Below are 22,604 nucleotides of genomic sequence, written 5' to 3'. Positions count from 1 at the left end.
AGAGTAGGAGAGCAATGTGTAACATACCGCCACAAAATACCTTCACTCTAATTGGGTTATCTTGTTAATAATCTGCATGCTACATTATGATACTTCCATTTACGTGCGGTTGCATGCGTTAGATAGCAGAGGTTAAGCGCAGCAGGCGGGAATTTCTATAATGAGATATTATGCGATGATTTCACATCTGATGCTCTGATGATGGGAACCTCATCAGGTCAGAGGTTTCTTGAAGATGCATATATTCTAGACGTTCGAGTGTTGATGAAGAAGAAATTCGGAGGTACCTTGATGTGCTTATCGCCGTGGTCAAAGCTTCGAGGATACCGTCTCAAACGACTCCGCCTCACCCCCTCACTACCCTTCTTATACTCCATCCCTGGAATACATTCATACCACCCTTCGATACTCAAGCAACCTCTGAAATCATGGGTAGCGCTCCGTCTAAGCTCTCGTCTAGCCCGCTATCGGTCTCCTATATCGAAGATGAGAGGATGCGTCAACAGCTCATTGAGAGACTCCAGGCCTTACAGCTCAAGCACAACACCGTTGTCGAGAAAGACTACGTGTATATTGGTGAGGAGAGCTGTAAGTGACTCTACATACTCTGTGAAGCCCTAAGCTGCGTCTGACGGTAGCTATGTAGCCCAAGAAAAGGTCCCCTTCGCCCCATACAAGACGGATGTGTCTTCGACCACGATAGAGGAATGGGCGAAAGAGCTCCTGGAAGACCCAAAGGTAAGGTCATATACAGTGACTGAATAATGGCGGTTCTAACGTTCTGCAGAATCGTCTCGCTCTCGCAGCCCTCAGCTCCAACAACGCGAACAACGTCCTAAGCTCCCGCGCGGCTACCATTGCCGATATCCAGAACTTCAATGTCAAGATACCGCTGGAGGGGTCTCCAGTGACAAACCAACGATCGTCGGGCCGATGCTGGCTTTTCGCGTCCACAAATGTGTTTCGCGTTGCGATCATGAAGAAATACCGCCTTGCGTCCTTTGAGCTATCTCAAGCCTACCTTTTCTACTGGGATAAGCTCGAGAAAGCCAACTATTTCCTCGAAAACATACTAGATACGGTGGACGAGCCTCTGGATGGCCGTCTTATCCAAGCACTGCTTGCAAGCCCAGTCAGCGACGGTGGGCAATGGGACATGGTCGCCAACTTGGTGCAGAAGTATGGTCTCGTCCCTCAGAGCCTATACCCCGACTCCTTCAACGCCATGAACTCATCATCCATGGACCGTCTCATCACTACTAAGCTTCGCGAAGACGCTCTCCGTCTCCGCAGCCTCGCAAGCAGCACCGCGGATCCTGCGGTCCTGAAGTCCTCTCTAGGCGCAACTAAAGACAAGATGCTCCGTGAAATTCATCTAATCCTGACGCTCATGCTTGGCCCACCACCTTCATCTACCAAGCCTTTCACTTGGGAATTCACCGACAAAGACGGCCAATTCTGCTCCGTCACCACTCGCCCAACTGCTTTCGCAAAGGAGCTCAGCGACTCAAGGACTGTACGTGCACTAGGCGGCACAGACGTCACCCAACTTTTCAGCATCGTCAACGACCCTCGCAACCCCTACAACCGCCTCCTCTCCGTGTCCCGCCTTGGCAACATCTGGTCTGGCAGGCCCGTGACTTACGTCAATGTGGACATGAAGACCATGAAAGATGCCTGCATCACGACGCTCAAGCGCGGCCTGCCCATCTTCTTCGGTTCAGACGTCGGAAAGTACTCTGATTCCACTAAGGGCATCATGGACACGGCGCTCTTCGACTACGAGCTCGGCTTCAACGTCCGCCTAGGGATGAAGAAGGCGGAGCGTTTGATGACGGGCGAGAGCGCCATGACGCACGCGATGGTGCTGACGGCTGTGCATGTTGTTGATGGCAAACCGGTGCGGTGGCGTGTGGAAAATTCATGGTCCGAGACCGCAGGTTCGCAGGGCTACTTTGTCATGAGCGATGAGTGGATGGATGAGTTTGTGTATCAGGCGGTTGTTGATCCTAGTGTGGTCAGTGCGGCGGTGAGGAAGGTGCTGGAGCAGAAGCCGAAGATGTTGGATCTGTGGGATCCAATGGGTGCGTTGGCTTAGACTCAATGGTTTAGCCGTTGGCATGATGACATGAGGGAGTTGGGACGGACGAGGACGAATGTTTGGAGTCTTTCGTGTTGGGGTTTCAAGGCGGGCTCGTTTGCTATTATTGCGTGTACTTATGATACTCCAGCGACATGAACGAATCTATGACGATGTAATCTGATACCTGATCAACATTCCTACCCTGCACGCGAAGGGAGAACATTGTACCGAAAACCTCGTTAGTATAATACGGGGGTATAGTGATCTTTTCTATACAGTGAAACGAAACGCTGGATTGTACGATTTGCCTCCTATATCACTGGCTCTCTGCTTAGTATAGTATCACTAAGCCCCTCTCATACGATATCATACTAACCAAGCTGGATTTGTATGGGGTGTTTTGGAGCAGACTGGCTTACGAATCCACCACACGTGACCTCAGGTACTGTGATATCTTCCACAGTGATAATATCCCTAGTCACCGACCCCTACCACTATAGCGAGGTTTTGCTGTAGACTGCGGACGAAAGATCCTCCTTGTATACCTCTTTCGAAGGGTCCAAGCCTCCACCGCAAGCCAGCCCACATGAAGCTAGCGTCGTCGGATTTCGGGATTGAGACAACGCCCGAATCTCTTTCACCACCCTATGCCGTCAACACTCTTCCCACGACGTGTTCTCCAATTCTCACAAGCGTCTATCGGCTTTCGCGCACCGCTTTACACTTCTGCATTTTCTGGTTGAATGATTGGATTTAGGCACGCTTGATTGCAAAAGTGCCGCCTCTGCCGACACTCCGACTCCTGCTGCGCGTAGGGGGAATTCAAAGCGCCGTCTCCGTCTGTCCCTAGTCGTATGCGCCTCTAACGGGATTCAGCATTCGATGGAGACGCATCATTCCAGGGCTGTCAGTGGTTCTAGACCATTGGCGGCCGGGAGTCCGGCCCCGTATGGCCGTGCTTGTGTAGATTGCGCGAGGAGTAAGTGCAAATGTATCGTGAGGACGCCTGGGGGGGCTTGTGAGAGGTAAGTTTTTTTTTCTTGGAGTCGAGGCAAAGCTTGCCGGTCCGTTCATTTCTAGACCTGAGTCCCTAGTTTCATGCACGGATACAGCACTCGCTTAAGCACCTTGAAACCAATCACAACCACATGTACCACTCGTCACATGATTATCACATTGCTCAATTCGTAGTAACTGTTGATATAGATGTTATCGCTTGAATCGGGAATGTCGTCCCGCGCCGACAGTCCGAGCAAAGCATGCTCGGAGAACAGCGGCCTCCAAGGCTATCCAGCTCGAGCAAAAGCTCGACAACATCGTTCAACTTCTCAAAAACAACAATCAACTTCTCCCCGCTACCGCTGAGTCGAGTGATGAAAGCCTCAATCACAGCTCAACAAAAGATAGCTCACCTTCAGCAACCTCGTTTGTAGCTTCAACGTATGGTTCATACAATCACGTCTCGAATTCAGCGATCAACTCTCTGAACTTCGCTCCGACTTTAGGACTTCCCGAGCCTTTACCTACAGATGGCGAAGAATGTCTTCATGATTTTCGGACCCATAAATTACCGTTTGTTCCCTTTATACATATTCCACCTACTACCTCGTCCGAGCAACTCTTTCGGGAAAGACCCTTCTTGTGGTACTGCATTGTGCTTGCTTCGACCAAATCGCGCTCACAGCAAGAAGAACTGCCGCTTAAAGTTCGAACCATGCTAAGCGAAGCAATGGTGATTGGACAAGAACACAATCTCGATTTGCTACTCGGTGTACTTGTTTGTGTTGCTTGGTGCGTCAATGATGTCCGTGTTCTGTTCTTGTACATACGAACTAACTCATTAAAAAGGTCCAACCCACCGAGCACAGGAGTGAAAAAACCATCATTGGCAGTGTTCACCCAATTGGCGATATCCTTGGTATTTCAACTCGGCCTCAACAAACCTCCAGGGTCCAGTTTCCAGACGATGTTGTTTAATTGCAAGATAAACGCACCAGAAGCATCCAGACAACTTGACAGCGCTGTCCGGACCTTAGAGGAACGAAGAGCCATTCTAGGCTGCTTTCTAATCACCTCCTTGTAGGCTGCCCCAATCGTGAACTGAAATCGCTGCTTGCTAACTCATTTATCAAGTGTGTCTGCGTTCCTCCGATACATGGATCCATTGCGGTGGACGCCCCATATGAATGAATGCCTCGAAGTTCTTGCGGAGGCCAAAGAATTTCCGACAGACGACACCTTGATTCAACTAGTTCGGATGCAACTAATTGTCGATAAAGCTGTACATTTCTCTGCGCAACATGGAGAGGTAGCGAGCAATGACTTTTCCCGGATACCACCAGCTCTCTACAGACTTGCACTACAAGGCCAGCTCCAGGAAGTAGAGAAGAATCTTTCCGGTAATGTCCAGCATGGTAAGCCCTTCCCACGTTTACTCATCTTCGTTCTATATTCATAACTTCGTCGCAGAAGTCGTACTATTGCATCTCCATAGTACTGCTCTCTACATCAGCGAGCTTGGAATCTTAAAGTCAGCTGCCTCTGCCAATAATACGGACTTTCAGGACGTCGAATGTTTGTACGCCTCTCTACGCTCCCTCAAGTCCTGGCTTGACATCTTCTTCACCATACCGCCCGCCAGGTACACCGGAATCCCATTTTCTATCTTTTCTCAGTTCATGCGCTGCCTCGTGGTCCTCTACAGGCTCTCGGCAATAGACGATCCAGGATGGGATAAGCAAGTGGCCCGCAACACCTACAATGTTGCTGAAGTTCTCCGCATGGTCTCCACCAACCTGCTCGCAAGTGACGTGTACCCGAGATATGCGGAGACTTTTAACGCTACGAGAGAGAGATGGGAGGCTAAGCTGGCTGCCTTAAGCATCAACACAGCGGCACCGGTCGTTCCAGAGACGGACTTGGAGATGCCGAATCTCAGTATGGACCTTCCAGAGAACTGGTGGGTGTCGGACGTTTTCTCTGCCTGGGATTTCTAGAATGCATGCAAGGTGGGCTCTTCAACCAGAGACGACATTCTCGCAACCAGACGATATCACATGTCTTTACGACTACAAAGTGTAAAATCACACAAGCTCAGACCTTGAAAAAGCTAGATGTCACCCGCACATCCTCCAACTGATGTTGCCATGGCCTTCTCTTCAGCGTGCACTGAACAAAGGAGAAAGGCGACCTGACATCTTGATCAAATCCTTGACGGCGGTGGTAACGGAGATTTCGGGGGGGGACCGCGCCTCAGGGTTCAGGTGATCGAGATCACCATCTTCCGTGCACTTCGGGATTCACCAACGCCTGAAATCCGGCCGCTAGTCCTAGTCGGGAGAGTCAAAGCTCAGTCGCCAGCATGCGACATCTTTTAAAGACCATGCGAACCTGCCAAGAACCCTCGTTTCCAGAATCCGTCTCTCTCTTATATTTGCATGTCTGTGCTATATCCGGAGCACGTCTAATAGTACACGACTTCCTAAGCGGATATCCCGCCGACTACCATCATGGACTCTTCGCAAGGACCAGACCACGAATCAGAGAAACGCAAGAGCGCGTCTACGCTTTCGTCGTCCCCGATAGGTGGGAAGGAACTACTACCATATGGCCATGGCGATGAATTGGAGAGAAACACAAAACCTTCGACGCCTTCGCCATCCGAAAATGACGAAAAGACAAAAATACCGCATGATGATACCGAGTCCCAGAAGGAGTACCTCCAGGGCACGAAACTCTACCTCCTTATATGCTCTGTGACGTTTATCTGCTTTCTTATGCTGCTAGATGTCGTCATTATTGTCACTGCCATACCGAGCATCACGGATGCCTTCCATTCGCTACCCGACGTTGGTTGGTATGGCGGCGCCTACACACTTGCCAGCGCTTCTCTCCAACCAATGACGGGGAAACTATACACCTACTTTCGCCTAAAATGGGTGTTCCTCATTTGCTTCGCGATATTCGAAATAGGGTCTTTAATTTGTGGCTTGTCCACGTCCTCGAAGATGCTGATCATTGGACGAGCGGTTGCAGGCATGGGATCTGCAGGTCTACAGAACGGCGCTTTCACGCTCATCAGTGCAGCAGTCCCGAAAGACCGCCTACCTGCCTTCCAAGGGATTTGTATGGGAGGGGCGCAGCTCGGCCTGGTCTTTGGACCGCTATTAGGGGGCGCCTTTACTCAATACGTATCATGGCGGTGGTGTAAGATTCCCGTTCCTTTTACCCTATTGCGCTCCGAGTTTTACAGTCGCCTGCTAATCTGGTACCCTTGATCCTCAGGCTTCTATATCAACCTTCCGATTGGTGGTGTCGCTGCCGCCGCTCTCCTATTTATTCAGGTCCCCGATCAAATGCCCAAGGACAAGTTCTCGATTGTCATTCGCAACGTCTGGCCCAAGCTCGACCTAGTTGGCTTCGTGATCTTCGCCTCTGCATCAATCATGTTTCTCATAGCGCTCCAGTTCGGCGGCGAGTCGCACCCTTGGAACAGCTCCGTCGTCATCGGACTCTTCTGCGGTGCAGGCGTCACATACATCGTCTTCGTCCTATGGGAGAAACGAATGGGCGAAAACGCCATGATTCCACTCTCGATAGTCTCCCAACGCATCATCTGGTGCAGCTGCATCTTCATGGCATTCTTGATGTCTTGCACTTTTTGTGCGTCCTACTACCTGCCCATCTACTTCCAGACGGTCAAGGGCGCCTCGCCGACGATGAGCGGGGTCGATATGCTGCCGAACATTCTGGTTAACGTTGCGTTTGGGGTTAGCACGGGAGTCACGAGTACGTTACCTAGGCTGAGAGCTGCGTCCATTATGAGTACCTACTAATTTTGATGCAGTCTCAAAAGTCGGCTACTACCTTCCCTTTGGTGTTTCCTGCAGTGTCCTTCTTGCTATTGCCACGGGACTCCTTTCCACATTGAAACTGCACACTTCAAGGGCCAGACAAGTTGGTTTCCAAATCCTGCTTGGTGCGGGTCAGGGCATGGGCACCCAAATCGTAAGCTGTTCAACCCCATCTCCCCTAGTCACAGCAAGATAACCCCCTTATTTGATGTCTCACCGCCCAATCGTCTCTCAAATCACGAAACTGACCTCCCCTTCTTCATCTAGCCCATCCTCGCCGCCCAAAACGCCGTCCCAAGCTCCAAGGTGGCCTACGCCATGTCCGTCGTCATATTCAGCCAAACTTTCATGGGCTCCGTCATGCTCTCCGCCGCCAACACGATCCTCTCGAACACTCTGCGCACCAAGATCCCAGAATACGCTCCCGATGTCAACTTGGAGGCTGTGATACATGCGGGAGCTAGGGGAGTTAGGAAGGTGATCTCGGGGGCGGACTTGGACGGGGTGTTGCATGCGTATACGGATTCAATTGATCGGGTGTTCTATATGGTTGTTGGGGGAATGTGCGCTTGCTTTTGTGTGGCGTGGGGGCTGGGATGGAAGGATGTTAGGAAGCCGAAGCCGGCGACGTCGCCGGCGTAAGGGAGGCTTGCGTGAGGGAAGTAATTGGGTGGTGAGTGAGAGGTTGCTTCTTTCTGACTTAGTGCTCAAAAAGTACGTACGGTTCGCTTTATACAGCGGAGTCAATCTGTGCTCTCGCGCTTGGAAGGGTATAGAGAAGTCGGTCTTTGCATCTTTTCTTATGTTGGCTGATAGACCTAGCGAAAGGTGGAGAAGTTGTATACATTTAGTATTTTGTAATAGGTGTTACAACACTCCAATGTGCACACCCTCGATCCCCATTACTCACGTGATCCCACGCTGCTACGGCTAAGGTCCGCTTAGGCCCGGCTTAGCGTATTATCATACTCTTTCGCTCTGCCCTTCCCCTTCCCAATATATGCGCTTCCAGCCTCGCCAAAATCTTCACCATGCTCCGTGTTGCTGAGTGGCAAAGCAAAGGTCTGTCTTCCCTCTATCTGTGGCCATTCTGATTGAGAATCCAACAACGGTAGCATCCGTGATCCCTCTATTTCAGGAGGACAAGAAGTGCCTACAGCCGTTGCGGTATGTGGCACTTGAATTCGATCAAGAGAACCGTAACCTGAATCAGATGGATCTCCTCCGTTCATGGCCGAGGAAGCCATGAAGTCGTTCGCCATGAAGTCATCCCAAAACTCAAGGCACGCCTCAGAAGGAATTTCAAATGCCGCCAAGTCGTAATTGGTCGATGAACCTGGTAACGAGTGTGGATCAACCGGATCAGATGAGATGGTCGCGTTATTATCGAGTTCCTGTACATGATGATCATCGTGCGTGGCAGGATTAACGGACGAAGATTTCTCTTTGAACGTCTGGCAGAGCTGTTCGAGGGAGTTCCGAACAATGGCGGACAGCTGACTTTTCAATTTCTCGCCCACAAGGCCAAGCTCCTCTTCCATCTCGGCTTCCAATTCTTGTCGGACCTTTTGAGGTAGTTCGTGTCTAAGGTATGAATCGTAACAAGCGAACCCTGCAGAGGAAGGAGAATTGATAGGTTGCTGGCCGGAGTCTTCATCATAGTTGTAATCTGAAAGTGTGTCAGTTGATGCTTATGGGTTGCTGTCTTGTAATAGAGTACTCACATGGTGACGGAATCTCTGACAATAGCGCATCTGGGAAAAGTACCAAATATATATCCCTCCATTGGTCTTCTCTAGTATCGCCTGAAAAACCTTTCTTCTTGCATCTCAATCTTTCCTTCTGACTCAAATCAAACCCTTCCAATTGCTCTTCGTCTCGAATCTCGCATCCTTCTGGGGTTCTTGTGTGTGCCTTACTCGGGTTGTAACAGCTACAACCTAGGATCAACAACTCATACGGTTCACGGTCACCTACGTACAGACTTGGAGTTGCTGGCATAGTAGCTGCCTACATGCCTAGCCAGTTACAACTTCTACAGAGAGGGGTTGGGGTACGGTGGCCTACCCTGCCTAATGCTGCCTACTGCTGCCTCCAATTAGTGCTTCTGCCTATGCATACAGTCACTTCCTACGTAGTATATAGTTTGGCCTTCGGGCCCCCGAAATAAGACAGAGTTCACATCAATTTTCAACCTGAGTGCCTTCGAGTCAGGTTCAGACTTGAAGGTCTGGTAACATCGCTTACAATGCGGCGGAAGCTCATGGCGACGATATAAATGTTCCCTACACTGGTAAGTGTTCTGTCTTCGGAGCGTCTATCCGTAAGAGGGAAAATGACACTTACTTTAGGCGAGCGATAGTCACCCACCCCGGTCCTAGACAAGTATGGATGTTTCGATATTTTCGCGGATTACGTTTAGAGTAGGGACAAGCAAGTCTTCTCTGGCTTTCCTGGTCATCATTTTTACTGGTTTTGCTCCTTCTATGGGGCTGCTCATCTCCCTCTTCACCATCTCTTCGACTATTTTCGTCATTAGCTTTTCGTTTCTCTCTTTGAAGTGTCGAAGATCCGGTACTTGAATCATCCGTGTGGTTGATAGAACTATTCTGTACAGAACTTGATTCTACAGACGCAGTGCAGCGGACACCAAAGATTGCATCGAACATACGATAGAATTCAATCATGATTTGGTCGACAATCCGATTCTTTCGTGCCGAAATGCTGAAAGATTCTTCTTCACTTGATTCATCATAAACACTACATGGTACCGATGTGGCTGTACCAGAGGTGCTGGGTTCTGATTGCGTCCTGGAGGATATCTGGGATTGGCTGATCTCGCTTTCAAGGTCTAAATCGGATTGCCAGGTAACCTGACGAGACCCATTCTGTGATTGGGTGACATCCCCGCAGGTACTTAGTTCAACGAGATTCTTGGATTCTATTGTGCGTCGGATAGGCGGTATTACCCAGTCATCTTCTTCATCTTCATCGTCGTACATTTCGACCTTGAATGCTAATGTGGATTCCGCCGCCGAAGTCTTAGGTTGCTCCCTTTCATCCAGCGTGTACTCAGTTTCTGCAGCAGCAGAGGATAGCATCCGCCTCTTTGATTGAGCGATGGTCGGCTGAAAGAAATGCCTCGTTTGCGGTGGCAAGTTACGTTGCCGGGACGGTTGCGGAAGCGATCTGAGTGCATTTGACGTAAAATCGGAGACGAGATCGCGGGCGTTGCTTAGTGCTGTAACTAGGGAGTACACTACGTCGTTGAAGAAGCTAGAGGACTGGGAGAGGGCCTCATTGCATCTTCCCATAGCTCTATCAAGGTCCTCCGCCTGACGGGAATACAGGTACCTCTTGAGCAAGTGAAAGGCATAGCTAGCGAGATACCGGGGCCTGTCTTTCCGCTCATCGTACGGGTAACTGACAGCTCGCTCATACAGTTGATCGGCCAGTTCCAAATCTTCGACGACATTCTTGTGCTCATATCTCAACTCGAGGCGATTAGCGTAATTGCAGAGCCAGCGCGTCACAGCCTCTCCATCCGGGTGTTTGTCGATATACCCCAGTACCTCGGCATTCAGCTGAATAGCTCTGTCTATCACTGCCAAAGCTTTGGGGCCTCGTCGTGTTTTGAACAGCTCTGCCAAGTCTATGGAGAGGAGGTCCTGTATGAATGGGATTTCATCGTGTCCAGGTGGTAATTTGAGCAAGAGGCGTTCAAATATGCGAACTGCCCGCTCCAAGTCATAGACGCGATGGGTATGCTGGAATCTCAGAACCAGCAAATCATGCAGATTTCTGAGATAAGTATCGCGATACTTTTCAGACCCGGCGATTATTGCTTGGTGGAGTCTCGAAATGGCGGACTGAAGATCATTCAGGTCGTGTGAATATTCTTGGTATTTGAGGCCCAGACAGGCTGATATTCCCATAAGTCGGATGGCCTTCCCTTCGTCATCTGGAGCCGCCGGTAGAGCCAGTTCACCAATTGTGATTGCTTCTTCCAGCGCCACCGGATCCTGGTCATGGTGCTTCCAATGGAAAAATGCAAGCGTTGCGAGGTTGTCAAGCAGAAGATTCCGGTGCTCAAGCGTCGGTGGTATACCTGCTAGTCCATCTTTCAGCTTCTCCATCAAGACTGACTTGTCTCCCGGCGTGCACATCTCCTCCCTTGGGGTTTGCAGGCACATCACGGCATCGATGGCGGCAGCGCTAGCGTCGTCTGCCAATTCATCCAGAGCAGTTTGATCCCCAGTCAAGCCGGCGTATCTCCCAAGCAAAGTCATCAATTCAGCCTGCCTTGGATATCGCTCCGGATCCAGCCGATCGGTCATGCTCAGTAGCTCCTGTGCTCGATACACAGCCGCTCCAAGGTCCGGGAGATCAACGGTGTACTCAAACTTCTTTGAAAGTAACACAATAAGCGTTCTCAAGCCGGAGTCATATTGAGGACTAGTCGGCTCGATAGCACTCAGTAAGCTATCCAGTTTGCTGATTGCTCGTTCTAAATTTTCTAAATTTTTGGTTTTCAGAAAGATGTGGTATAGTGCATATACATAGAGAATGTCGTTGTCGAAATCTTGAACCTTGTTCTGCTCCACTGCCAAAGCCAGGCCGGCAAGATCGCTGACTTCCATGTCTTGAAAATTGATAACTGCAAGGGCAGATTCGGGGACCGGCGGAGGCAGATTGTTGTAGTACTTTGTGAACTCGATGAGGTGCCCCTTCTCCCTCAGCCTCATTCCCTTGAAGCCGTCGTCATCTAGAGACATATTTCTTCTTGACAAGTGTGATTCCTGTCTAGCAAAGGAGTAGATTCGTAACGTTCTTTCGAATTCCAGCAGGGTTGATAGGTCTCGCAGGACAAAATGCTGTGTCTATTAAAAACAGTTCCTGCCGTAGTTTTGGCTGCCACACCTAGCACCACCTTTCATGCAACGCTGAAATCAGGCAGACACAGCACCAACCAAAACGCTGAACTCTCATACAGCGGGAAATGCCGCTGTCGGCCTGCATGTGCGTTTCCCAAATATTTGGTCATGTGGGAGGATCTGGATTCTCACCGGATGGCAAGATAGGTGCATAACACAGTGAAGTATGACACGTCATCTTGTGGCGTCCTCTCGGTTGCCATTCTTTCTGCATGCCAGCCTCATTCAACGAACCCTTGACGAATAGCAACGTCTGTCACCCAAGGCTGGGCATCAGCCTGATGCAAACAGCAACACCCTGCTTCTCGTCTCGTATCATGACAAATTGTCTCGACAGTGAGATGTTTGCCCGGTTGATAAGGCCCGTCGAGCTGAGGAAGCGACGGAGGTGAGAGAAAACTCGCTCCATTTCAGCGCAAGCTCATTTGCAAGAATCTAGAATACTGTACCCTGAGATTAGACACAAATACGGAGGTTCAATCCACACCAGCTAGCTGCCAACTCAAACTCGGTCGAAAATCCAGCCCCATGTGTCCAGCAAAGCATGCCTTACTTATTTCCAGCTCCTACGGAGCTCTTACGGGTACTGACAATGATGTTGAAATGATTGGTAAAGTCCTCAAGGCGCGAGGCTTTATTCTTAGTTGATGCTGCTGGTCCAGCGCCGCGTATGGCGGTATCCGGGCGGCATGGCAGAAGCTCAACAATGAGAGCAATGTCGACGATGCCATTGTCATATACTATTCCGGACACGGAGGAGAATTCGTGCCTGAAGGAAGCTCTGCCCAAGCAATTCCGGCATCAGTTTATCGTTCCCTAGACTACAGCTCCGAGACTGGCCAGTTCCGAGGAATAGTTGATGTAGAGTTGTCGAGCTTGCTGTGGGACACCACGGATAAGACGCACAATGTATCTATAATTCTAGATTGTTGTCATTCTGGTCGGATGGCGCACGATCCGCACCACGACAAGAAAGCTGTTCCAAAGAATATCTCGGCGCTCTGTGGTGTAGTTATCGAGAAACACATCCAGCAACTTCAAGAAAAGGCCACGTCAAAAACGGCTACTCCCTGGAAGGCAGTCCTCATGTCGTATGGATAGCGGCCGCTGCTGCTTCCGAAACTGCCTGGGAATACGAAAGTGCAGAGGGAATGAAAGTGGGTGTACTGACGGAAGCATTGACCATCGCCATGGAAGAGAGAGGTCGCGGAGACTTACCTTAGAGGACTCTCGTCCTGAGAGTCAAACAGCTTGTGAACGTGAAGTTTCCTCGATAGCATCCTCAAATCAATGGCCGGCATAAACGTCTACCATTCTCCCTGCAAGAGGTCGAATCAACGGAGCTTCTCATAAAGCTGGAAAATAATATCCCTCAGATTCAAGCAGGTCGTGTGGGTGGTATTTATGAAGGGAACGTCTACAGCATCATGCCTTTCGGGTTCCCACCCTTCGAGTCGTCTCTGAACATTGCCCAAGCAACGGTCAATATGTCACTGGCTTCCGATTCACAGTAAGCCTTGACTTCAGGAATGGGAACACTAGTCTACCAAAGGAAGGAGCCCTGGCATTCCTTGACAGCGAGGTCCTATATAAATGGCCTGTTGTGGTTCCAAGCAATCTCCGCGCTTTGCGGAAAAGGATCGATCGGTCCAAATTCCTGAGAAACGCTTCCAATGATGAGGATTCGACATAGTTAGTGAAGTTTTTCGGATTGGCCAGCAGATCATTCTGGTCAATAATCGCGAAGTTCACGTTGCTTGCCATGAGCTTCGCCGTGGTACCCCATCACCGTACGTTGTCGAGGCAGCTATTAAGAATGCAGAAAAGTTGGCTAGAGCGCAACATCTCCTTTCGCTCCAGTGCGAGAATCGACAAGAAAAATTGAAGCATAAGGTCTATGTCGAGTTTGGCCTGGTGAACAACAGAGATCAAGAGCGGGTAATTCTCTCGAATGGTCGAGATCTAGTGACGGAAGAATCACACGTCCATATCCATCTACACAATTTGGATCAAAAGTCCAGGGTCTTTGTGTCTGTCTTTGATATTCCCTTTGTCAGATCAATGGATAACAAAATGGCATGCCTACAGATCTGCCAGTCAGTTGGCCAGATGACGTTCCGAAATCTTAGCTAGTCAAGGAAGCTTTGGTTTTGATCATTTCGAACGAACCAGCGGATCTCCAATATTTAGTGACACCAGATGTCAAAAGAATATAGTAAGAAGAAATGCGTCGCAATGCCCGCAGCTGGAAAACCTCTTTCGCAGCCTGGCCTATGGCGACTCGCGAGGAGTTGGCGGTGAGAGTAAGGGAACTAGAGTTCTCTATGATATCATCCAGATTCCATTCCTGCTTCGGCCAAAAGTTCCTATATCGAATGGAGAGTTGATTAGCGTTCAAGAGCATCTTTCTAGTCTCGAATTGGATGATGCGAGCCCCCGCCAACGTGAAAGCAAAGAAAGGGAAGAAGATTTCGATCGGATCCCAATGAAATCGCAGACCTTCCAGAGCCTGAGGACGCACAAGATTGGCAGCAAATATCGGACCTCATCGCCAATTCCCCAGGCGGAGGAGGCGCAGCACCAAAGGTAATATTTTGGCATGGCGGTTCAGATAGACAGCAGTGTTCTGACTCTGAAACAGGGAGTGATTGGGGCGATTACTAGAGTCGTGAAAGGAATACCGCCTTGCGTTTGGGTCGAGAATCAACACTCCGAAGAGATTACTGTCGTAGTATCCAGACACCGCCCTTCGCGTCTTTTCTCGGGTGTAGGAGTGGAGGCACCTGCAACCGGGGGAGGTCTGACCTTCTTCACAACGGTAAAACATCCTCTGAATCTACAAATCAAATCGCTGACCTGCTGCCTCAGAGTTTGCCGGTCTAGCGACGAAAAAGATACTTCTTCCTAAAAAGACTAATCCCGAAAGCTGCAAGGCCATGTTTCCTTTCTTTTCACGCAAAGATGATTTCGGTGTTATTAGCGTATTCGTCGGTCCAGACCAGGTCTTCTATATTGAGAATGACAGGGTGTTTGTTGGAGTGACGGCATATTTTTGCAACCGGCTAGATCTCGGATTCGAGAAGTTTGGGTCTAAATTTAGTTAGTTGATGAGTTTGTGTTATTATTCGATGAGTACCAATGGAACGCTTATTTTTAGCGCTTTTGATTATGGCTTTTACCCTTGAGCTCGAGTGTGGGGCAGGCAGTTGTATTAATGAAACAGTCGTCATAACACAACGTGACCTGGGTTTCCGGCTCGCAAGAGGTCATATATTTTGTAGAGGTGCTATGCCATTAGCATCAGGCTGTTGTTTATTGTACGAGTGACGGTTCTGCGAGGCGCGAGACGGCAAATACACCATGTGCTAGCGTCAGGCCGCAGCTCAACGGGCCCGGCGACATGCCAAGCCGACACTTAACCCTCCCTGTGAAATACAGTACATTCTGGTTCTAACGATACGACTCTTTTTGAGGGATCATATCACAATATTGAGAGTATCACTGTTTGTAAGCCAATACTTCGTAGTCAGTTAACCTCAAAACTGCGAGATTAACACAGACCTCCTTCCCATATGTACGAAATTTACCCCTGGCTAGTCAGTGCAACATGTGTGAACGGGGCTTAGAGTTAATATACCTTTGTAGTAATTAGCTCATCACCATACCCCAAACAAATCTGGACCATCCGGCGAAAAATATCACTGCACAAAATATATCACTATAACCCGGTATCAAACTACTGAGATTTCACTATACTTGAGTGCATATTGGGGTGTTTTATGCTGTTACACCACCCCACCCTAATGTGTACACTGCCCGACCTCTCTTATAACAGCAGCGTTTTCATCAAAACTCGCCGAGGGTCGAATGGGGTTGTCAGAGTCGACTTTCCAGTACAAGATGCGCCGCAGACTGCTACATAGTAATCATCATCGGCGAGGGTAAAAGATAGTCTTGCGTTGAGGATGTCGTTTTGGGGGACTCGGCGAATAGGGATTACCTAGGTATGCCACTATACTAACTAGTTCTAATGCTCCGCCGCCATCCGCGATTGGCTCGCCGACCCGCCAGCCCCAGTCTACCACAACCCAAGATACCGCTCCAGCCTACGTATGCGAAATATAAACCGTCGCTCGCCGCGTCGGAAGCACAGTACGAAACAATGGCCACGCACTAGGGAAGCTCGACGCAAGGAAAACGACGTCTTGTCGGACGAGGGCTATGTGGAGGAGAATGCTGCCTTGGAAGACGACGCCGAAGCCGACAAGGTGGACCCCAGCCGCCGCTGCGTCTTGCTGCATTCTCCGCAATTCGTCCTCCATTCATCTATTACTGGTTCAAGCACCTCCTCTATGCAATCAGAGAAGTCTAAGTCGAAGCGGCGACGCGTCCGGCTAAGTCGAAGCGGCGACTTGTAGCTCTTGAACAAGCCGGTCACATACACTCAGGTTAAAATTGATGTGAACTCTCATTTCTATAGACGTCTAGCTAGTTGTATATATACTAGGGGAAGGAAGGGGGGCCACCCCCTGGGTGGCGCGCTAGTAAGTTCAGCTGAACACTGCACAGCTGAGTTTTCAGCACAGCTGAGATCTCAGCTGTGTTCTCTACAGCTGATGTTCGGAGAGTAGCTTTCTAGCATATGAGTTGTTGATCCTAGGTTGTAGTGCTGCAACCTGAGTCATACAGCGTCGCAGGTGGAGGAGACATGGGCGACTTATCAGAGGAGATGCACAAGTTTGTGGAGGATCTACTGACGCTATACGAGAATGCGGGCGCACTATCGTCAAAGATGCAGGTAGGATGGTCAACTGGTAGGAGTTTATTTCCACTGACTGAGTTGACTATACACGTCTCCAGTGCCCGTACCGCGAGAAGAAGGTCTGCGTTGACTTTGAGGAGGCGGAGACATGTGATAGAAGCTAATTGAGGAATAGTGCGTTGATTGCAGATTGTTTTCACTTATGCCGGAATTTTAGTTTAATAGACTAATCAACGCTACTGCTTTTTGGCGATCTAGAACTCAGGCCCGACCATAGTCTGCTTACTGCGTAGGCAATCAACCTTACGCTAGTATTCTTCGCAGCAGCTAACGAAAGAGTCGCAGCAACTCACGAGAGCAGGCTAACACGGTTCTTCAGATCGAGTTCTCGTCTCTGCAGATAGTTGGGACGCGTGCACCCGCAGCTGTCAGAACTGGTTGCTAGAACAATACTGTCCCAATGCCCCATCATATAGGACATCATCTACCCAGCAAAGGCTATAGGCATCTCTAGTTCGCGTTGACACGGGTACTCGAACGCGTATTTGTCCTTACGTCCCCGCACTTTGAATCCCAGCACTTCAATTCCGACATGCAGGATCCCAATGTTCCAGCCTGCAATGTCGGCTTTGTCTCCGTCATGAAACAGTTCATGACTAGACTATCATACGAACTCTCAATAAATGGTTGAAGGTGATGAGGCCCCGGAAAAAAAGAGCGGGTCTTCGAGCGGGGTTTTCTTCGAGCGGGGTTGTCTTCGAGCGGGGTTTGCAGTCGGGGTTCAAGACGAAAGTCACTTTGAAGGATAGGGGTGTCTCGGTGAAGCCGTGTGATATTGCGGAGATCCGACCCTGGTCAGGTTGAGGGTATGTTCACGAACTGAACAACGACGTTAACTGCAACCCAAGAGCAGTCATGAATCAAGATTATAAAGTGCGACTTATTTTCTAGGATCAATTACATAGTACAAATCATAGTGGGTAAACAGCTTTCTTCTGGTAACAACGCTGATGTAACACCCCAGACTCTTTCTAGACTTACGATGGACGAGCTCTGCCCACTAGCTGCGGTACTGATCAGACCACTCTATGTCCCCTCTTGAGCTCCTTTAGGTAACGGCCACTCGATAAACTTTGACGACGCATCATATCGATCTCTTCTGCGCGCTTCCCCGCATTTTAGACTGCTTAGATGCCTCAACCGTGACGACCGTTATGATCCCTTAGGTCCACATTTCGTCATAGACAAAGCTCCATCCGAAGTGTGTGAGATTTACACTAAGAAAGTATAAGTACTTCCTCAAATACCCTCAAATGCTTTCACTTCAGATCACATTAAGAGCTCTTGTTACTACCACTCCTCATATCTCCATCCAATTCAAATTCGTTACAACTCCGCAATATCCTCTCGCACCATCTCAACATGTTGAACAACAAAGACTCCAAGGCCAACAACCCCCCAATTGGCTCCATAGATCCATACATCCTCGCCGAAGCGCTCATCGGCCGCAAGATTGACAGAAATCCATTCACCCCGGCGTCGACCATCAACGCCGATATTCAGTCCGGCTATGATGACCTCGTCGATGTGAAGCATGATGCCGTGCTTTCCGTCAAAGGTCCAGAACCGGACGAGCCGCCCAAGAGCGTTCACGTCGGCTGTATCAACCCATATGCCTTGGTTGAGGCGCTTCTTGGTCGGAAGATCGACAAATGCTCCATGAACTCGGTGCGGATCATCTCCGATGTTCTACAGACTGATTACGATGAGCTCTTCGACCTTAAGCACAATCCTTGCCTTTACGCCGGACTGAGGCTCAACGAAGATGACCGAAACGCGGAAGAGCTGGATGAGAAGGACATGAAGATCCTGAATGAGGAGGATCTCGAGACTCCCGACCTCTCCCAGGTCCGGACGACCGAGGACCTTGAAAAGCTCGGGATGAAGGACATTCTGCAAACCCAGGTCAAGATGGCCCGTATGCAGAATGGCAAGCTCCGCCTGGTTTTGCACGCTCATGACATGGGCAAGACGGTGTCCAACAGCGAGGTCACCATGACGCTCAACGAGTTGGCTCTTCCGTTTAGAATGGAAAAGGGCCAGTGGACCCCACCCAACGGCTCTTGGCAGGACATGTACCAGGGCTGGTATGATGCCAGGCGCATGATCAATCGGTTTGATAAGTTCCATATCGGAGAGCCATTTGGCATCGGGGAGAGGCTCCATATGGGACGCGGCTTGCACAACAACTGCTCCAGGAACAAATTTGACGACCCTGTCCAGGGAGCGGTTGGCAACAGTTGGCTCATCGCAGCAATCTTCTCCGTGTTCTGGGCCAACCCTTCGATCATCAATCGCCGCACACAGCATTCTTCAGCCCATCCAGAGCAGAGCCACGACGAAAAGAGGGACCAGGATGAAAGGAAGCGCCGCGTCTTCGCCGTCAAGTTCCACGACAAAGGGGGAGACAATAATGCCCCAACCGCCACCGTGGAGGTCAACTACGAGATTCCCGTCAACAATTCGGACCACGAACCCATCTATGCCCGCGCGAGCGATGGGTGCGAGATCTGGCCCATGCTATACGAGAAGGCTTTCGCCAAGTGGGTGACGGGCACGTCGTCGGACCGTCCCGACATCACCCAAACCCACAACGGCGACCCGATCAAAGCCATGGCGCAGATCAACGGCAGGGAGCCACAGTACTTCCTCACCGAGGACCGCCCCGCGCATGAGCTCATCGGGTTGGTCCGATCCTGCTCCGTCAACTTCAAAACCATCAACCCGATGTGCGCCTACACCCATGCCTCCGGAAACATCTTCCGTGGAAGCAACCTCGTAGCTAACCACGCCTATTCCGTCTTGGGCTGGTCCGCTGTCGGGCAGAAGCAGTACCTCATATTGCGAAACCCGTGGGGCGTCACTGAGCCCGTCAGCTTGACCAGCTCCCCAGGCCTCCTGACCCAAGTCGAGCCACAGCTCTGGCGTCCGGCTTCCCTCCTCGATCACGGGGGCGTGTTGGCTCTAGAGGCGTCGGCCTTCAAAGAGTACTTTTGCTGTATCGGTACGGCGAAGTAAAAGCGAAGTGGGATTTTGCAATGAAACGTTAGTTTCAGGACATTGAGAATGGGGCTTTTGATTCCTTCCACACTCGTTTTGCTCCGCGGTGTTGCTCCTGAGGAACCGGGATGGATGATTGCCGTGGTATTTCATTCGTCTGAATGGGTAGCATACTGGCACATGAATGTTGAAAACAGTACGTAATGAGCTGAGAATTAATTAAAAATAATCCAGAATGGTCCCATGGCTCCACAAAGAGAATAAGGCTAGTTGTAACCATCAACTGTCGTTCCTAATGGAGCATCCTAATCACGTGCTCGCTTACCGCGTATAATACATACGGCCGTGAGGCCTCGGAGCTGAATCTCCTGGGGATTCGTCTCCGTCCCCTACCTACAGCAGATACAGCAGCTACACGTAGGCCTAGGTCTGTACGCCTGGGTCTTCCATGCGAGGCTGGTGCTAGTCACGTGCTCGCCTAAACGGGTCATATATCTACCTCTTGGCCACGTATAGTGATTCTTTAATGATTCGTCTTTTTCTCTCAATATGCCTTTGTACGATTTTATATAGATTCTATCACGAAACTCCTACCGTGTGCTTTCGCTTTTTCCTTACAGCATCTGAATGAACAACTAAAATCAATTCTCATCTTAAAGTTCCCTACTACACCCTTCTTCTCACACCTATTATTAGTATAGCTCTTAGATTTCACAATAAGTTTCAAAGGTCTAGATAGTGTTTCTTTAATTCAGCCTAATCTCTAAAGTCTATCATTTTACCCTCACTGGATCTCTTCTAGGACACTAGCGCCTAGTGAAATGGTCTACCTAATCCGGCGACCTGCAGGGCCTCCTCAATCTTCCCCCCAAGCACCGTCTCACAGCCTTCCAAGCTGAACTTTCAGCTCCTGTCCCCGCAGCCTGCACACCACACTCCTCTCTACACCCCTATTCTATCCCAACGCCGCTCTCCCCAACCAACACCCAAAAATCCACGACCGCAAAGCCTACTTCATCCTCCCCACATCCGACTACAACACAACCCACATCCAGCTCGGCCAAATCATCACCGACATGCACCTGCCATACCGCGCGCTCAGCCCGCCCCTCGCCCCGCTCCCCGCCATCAGCACCGCCTTCAAAGCGAGCTACGTCTTCAGCCACTCGCTCGCGCTCTCGGGCTCACTGGGCCTGCAGGCGCAGTTCCTCGCGCAGCTGGGCAGCCCACTCGGCGCCGACGCGAGCGTCCGCGGCGAGCGGGGCGACGATGCGCGCTGGGAGATCGTGCGGCTGGAGACGGCGTTCATCGAGCCAGCGTAGGGTTATGTCGAGAATAGCGTGTCGTGCGTGGCAGCCAAGAAGACGTATCTGGAGCAGCGGAGGCTGGCGGGGTCGGTGTATATGGTGACGGGGGTCAAGGTGGCGAAGGGGGTGCGGTTTGTGAGCAAGCAGACTGACCGAGCTGTAAGAAAGATTCATCAAATTCCTTCGTCCCCCGTCTCCCAATAGCCCCAATATATGATATTTTCTGCGTCGCACTCGATCTCCCAGTCGATTCGTTCTTCACATAGTTGACGACAAATTTACGGCCGTTTTGATCAAATGAGCAGGCGAATAACGGCCTAGAGATTAACGTTTTAAGGTTCCTGACACGAGAAGCGTATAGCTTCTTCAGAACATTGAGTAATTTGTATTCCTTAATCTCGTATCGATCGCCCGTAAAGCAGAGGCCCTCCGCAGCGTAAACATTACCGTGGTTTTCGCATCGAAAGAAGCCGTTAAGTCGGAACCTCGCGCCAAGAACAGCACCGATATAGCATACAGGTAATATTTCAATGAAGCTGAGAGTACTGGCCCGCCCCATATCCGGTACCTCAAGTTTGCTGAGGTCGAACGGTATATCAAATTCTCTATACTGCTCTTCACTGTGGTCGTACTTCGTTAGCGGATCGTCGTGACCAGGACTAATTTGCCGAGAACTCACTTAGGTTCCCAATAGTCAATCCTTTTGAAACGCCTAGCGTATCGTTTCGGGGTAGCCTTTGATTTGGGAGTCCATTGATAAAGGTCGGCAGCCTTGCGACTCTCCTGAGACGTTGCCAACGAGTAAGGCTCTTTGTATTTAGCAAATGACAAGTAACATGACGCCAAATCAAACTTTTAGAGAGGCTGACGCTAGAAGTACCCTGCTTCATAGTCATACTACAGTGAATCTTGATGTACTGAATCGCTTATCACTGAACTAAATTGTTATTTGACCCAAAACTGCACATTCTCGACCTCCTCTGCTCACGTGGCCCTGCGCCGCTGTGGCTGAGGTCGGCTCAGGCCCCAGCTCAGCTCCGGCCCAGCTGCCGTATATTAGCACGTATGCGGCAAAAATACAACCCACTCACTTTGACAAAATCGTCTGGTGTATTGTTGCAGATGGATGGCAACTCACAGCGGCGCGACCGGCTGTCGAAGCCTGTCTCACGGCATTAGGAAAGGGATACTGCAGATGGCGCTGATCCAGATGCAACTCCTCCATTTCTTCTCTCCTTGACCTTGATCACAGTAAACCCACACATCAGCTGGAGTTTCGCTCTGCTCCTTTACGAATGTCTTCTCTTTGCGACATTGAAATTTGCTATCCGTCTATACCACTCTTCGCGCTGCTGAGTTGTCGCAACGTTTGCCGGGGAGCTTTGCGGAACGGGCATAACGGACTGGCCGCTGCATCACCAGTCGATGCTTCTGCTTGCACAGAGTTTGTTCTCTCGTTCGCTTGTTGGATCACCTCGTTCCTCTGCTCTTTTGCCCAGTCTCTTAAATTCCTTTACGCTCTGGCTCCTTCGCGGAAGATTTCGGCATTGCCAGTCATAGAGTATCCGTTAATTTAGGTCATGTGGTATTCAGGCCGAACTCCAG

At 50.2% G+C, this 22,604-nt stretch overlaps 6 protein-coding genes across 6 annotated transcripts; 4 read left to right on the top strand and 2 right to left on the bottom strand.

Moving 5' to 3' along the window:
- Positions 1 to 494: 494 nt before the first annotated feature.
- On the top strand, positions 495 to 2,098 carry BDZ99DRAFT_383143 (bleomycin hydrolase; the record flags this gene model as incomplete). The annotated part of the gene is made up of 3 exons (XM_033715313.1): positions 495 to 588; positions 647 to 738; positions 788 to 2,098. The coding sequence occupies 3 exons, from the start codon at positions 495 to 497 to the stop codon at positions 2,096 to 2,098; spliced, it is 1,497 nt and encodes a 498-aa protein (XP_033579252.1).
- An 867-nt stretch (positions 2,099 to 2,965) lies between these two features.
- BDZ99DRAFT_439292 (uncharacterized protein) lies at positions 2,966 to 5,180 on the top strand (the record flags this gene model as incomplete). Its single annotated transcript, XM_033717650.1, has 5 exons — positions 2,966 to 3,108; positions 3,290 to 3,891; positions 3,952 to 4,162; positions 4,217 to 4,497; positions 4,553 to 5,180. The coding sequence occupies 5 exons, from the start codon at positions 2,966 to 2,968 to the stop codon at positions 5,077 to 5,079; spliced, it is 1,764 nt and encodes a 587-aa protein (XP_033579251.1). The 3' UTR covers positions 5,080 to 5,180.
- A 616-nt stretch (positions 5,181 to 5,796) lies between these two features.
- On the top strand, positions 5,797 to 7,708 carry BDZ99DRAFT_412874 (MFS general substrate transporter). Its single transcript, XM_033716667.1, has 4 exons — positions 5,797 to 6,289; positions 6,368 to 6,871; positions 6,930 to 7,090; positions 7,204 to 7,708. Exons 1-4 carry the CDS (start codon positions 5,860 to 5,862, stop codon positions 7,576 to 7,578), a joined length of 1,470 nt encoding a protein of 489 aa, XP_033579250.1. The 5' UTR covers positions 5,797 to 5,859; the 3' UTR covers positions 7,579 to 7,708.
- A 58-nt stretch (positions 7,709 to 7,766) lies between these two features.
- On the bottom strand, positions 7,767 to 11,711 carry BDZ99DRAFT_568986 (uncharacterized protein; the record flags this gene model as incomplete). Its single annotated transcript, XM_033727839.1, has 2 exons — positions 7,767 to 8,605; positions 9,608 to 11,711. 2 exons carry the CDS (start codon positions 11,709 to 11,711, stop codon positions 7,878 to 7,880), a joined length of 2,832 nt encoding a protein of 943 aa, XP_033579249.1. The 3' UTR covers positions 7,767 to 7,877.
- A 6,192-nt stretch (positions 11,712 to 17,903) lies between these two features.
- Positions 17,904 to 19,727, top strand: BDZ99DRAFT_264115 (cysteine proteinase). Its single transcript, XM_033713823.1, has one exon. The coding sequence runs from the start codon at positions 18,055 to 18,057 to the stop codon at positions 19,708 to 19,710; it is 1,656 nt and encodes a 551-aa protein (XP_033579248.1). The 5' UTR covers positions 17,904 to 18,054; the 3' UTR covers positions 19,711 to 19,727.
- A 1,542-nt stretch (positions 19,728 to 21,269) lies between these two features.
- On the bottom strand, positions 21,270 to 22,117 carry BDZ99DRAFT_264111 (uncharacterized protein). The gene is made up of 3 exons (XM_033713822.1): positions 22,091 to 22,117; positions 21,679 to 22,045; positions 21,270 to 21,619 (listed from the first exon to the last, which is right to left on the bottom strand). Exons 2-3 carry the CDS (start codon positions 21,893 to 21,895, stop codon positions 21,366 to 21,368), a joined length of 471 nt encoding a protein of 156 aa, XP_033579247.1. The 5' UTR covers positions 21,896 to 22,045; positions 22,091 to 22,117; the 3' UTR covers positions 21,270 to 21,365.
- Between the last annotated feature and the right edge of the window lie 487 nt (positions 22,118 to 22,604).

The sequence above is a fragment of the Mytilinidion resinicola genome (genome assembly GCF_010093595.1).
Source record: "Mytilinidion resinicola strain CBS 304.34 unplaced genomic scaffold BDZ99scaffold_6, whole genome shotgun sequence".
Lineage (NCBI taxonomy): Eukaryota > Fungi > Ascomycota > Dothideomycetes > Mytilinidiales > Mytilinidiaceae > Mytilinidion > Mytilinidion resinicola.
Note: the sequence above shows the minus strand (reverse complement) of the source record. Positions and strands in the feature narration are given on the sequence as shown.

Coding starts and splice junctions, on each gene's coding strand:
- BDZ99DRAFT_264115 (XM_033713823.1), top strand. CDS start 18,055: ATGTTGAACAACAAAGACTCCAAGGCCAACAACCCCCCAATTGGCTCC.
- BDZ99DRAFT_264111 (XM_033713822.1), bottom strand. CDS start 21,895: ATGACTATGAAGCAGGGTACTTCTAGCGTCAGCCTCTCTAAAAGTTTG. Junction 21,620..21,678: donor ATTGACTATTGGGAACCTAA/GTGAGTTCTCGG, acceptor GTACGACCACAG/TGAAGAGCAGTATAGAGAAT.
- BDZ99DRAFT_412874 (XM_033716667.1), top strand. CDS start 5,860: ATGCTGCTAGATGTCGTCATTATTGTCACTGCCATACCGAGCATCACG. Junction 6,290..6,367: donor ATACGTATCATGGCGGTGGT/GTAAGATTCCCG, acceptor CTTGATCCTCAG/GCTTCTATATCAACCTTCCG. Junction 7,091..7,203: donor AGGGCATGGGCACCCAAATC/GTAAGCTGTTCA, acceptor TTCTTCATCTAG/CCCATCCTCGCCGCCCAAAA.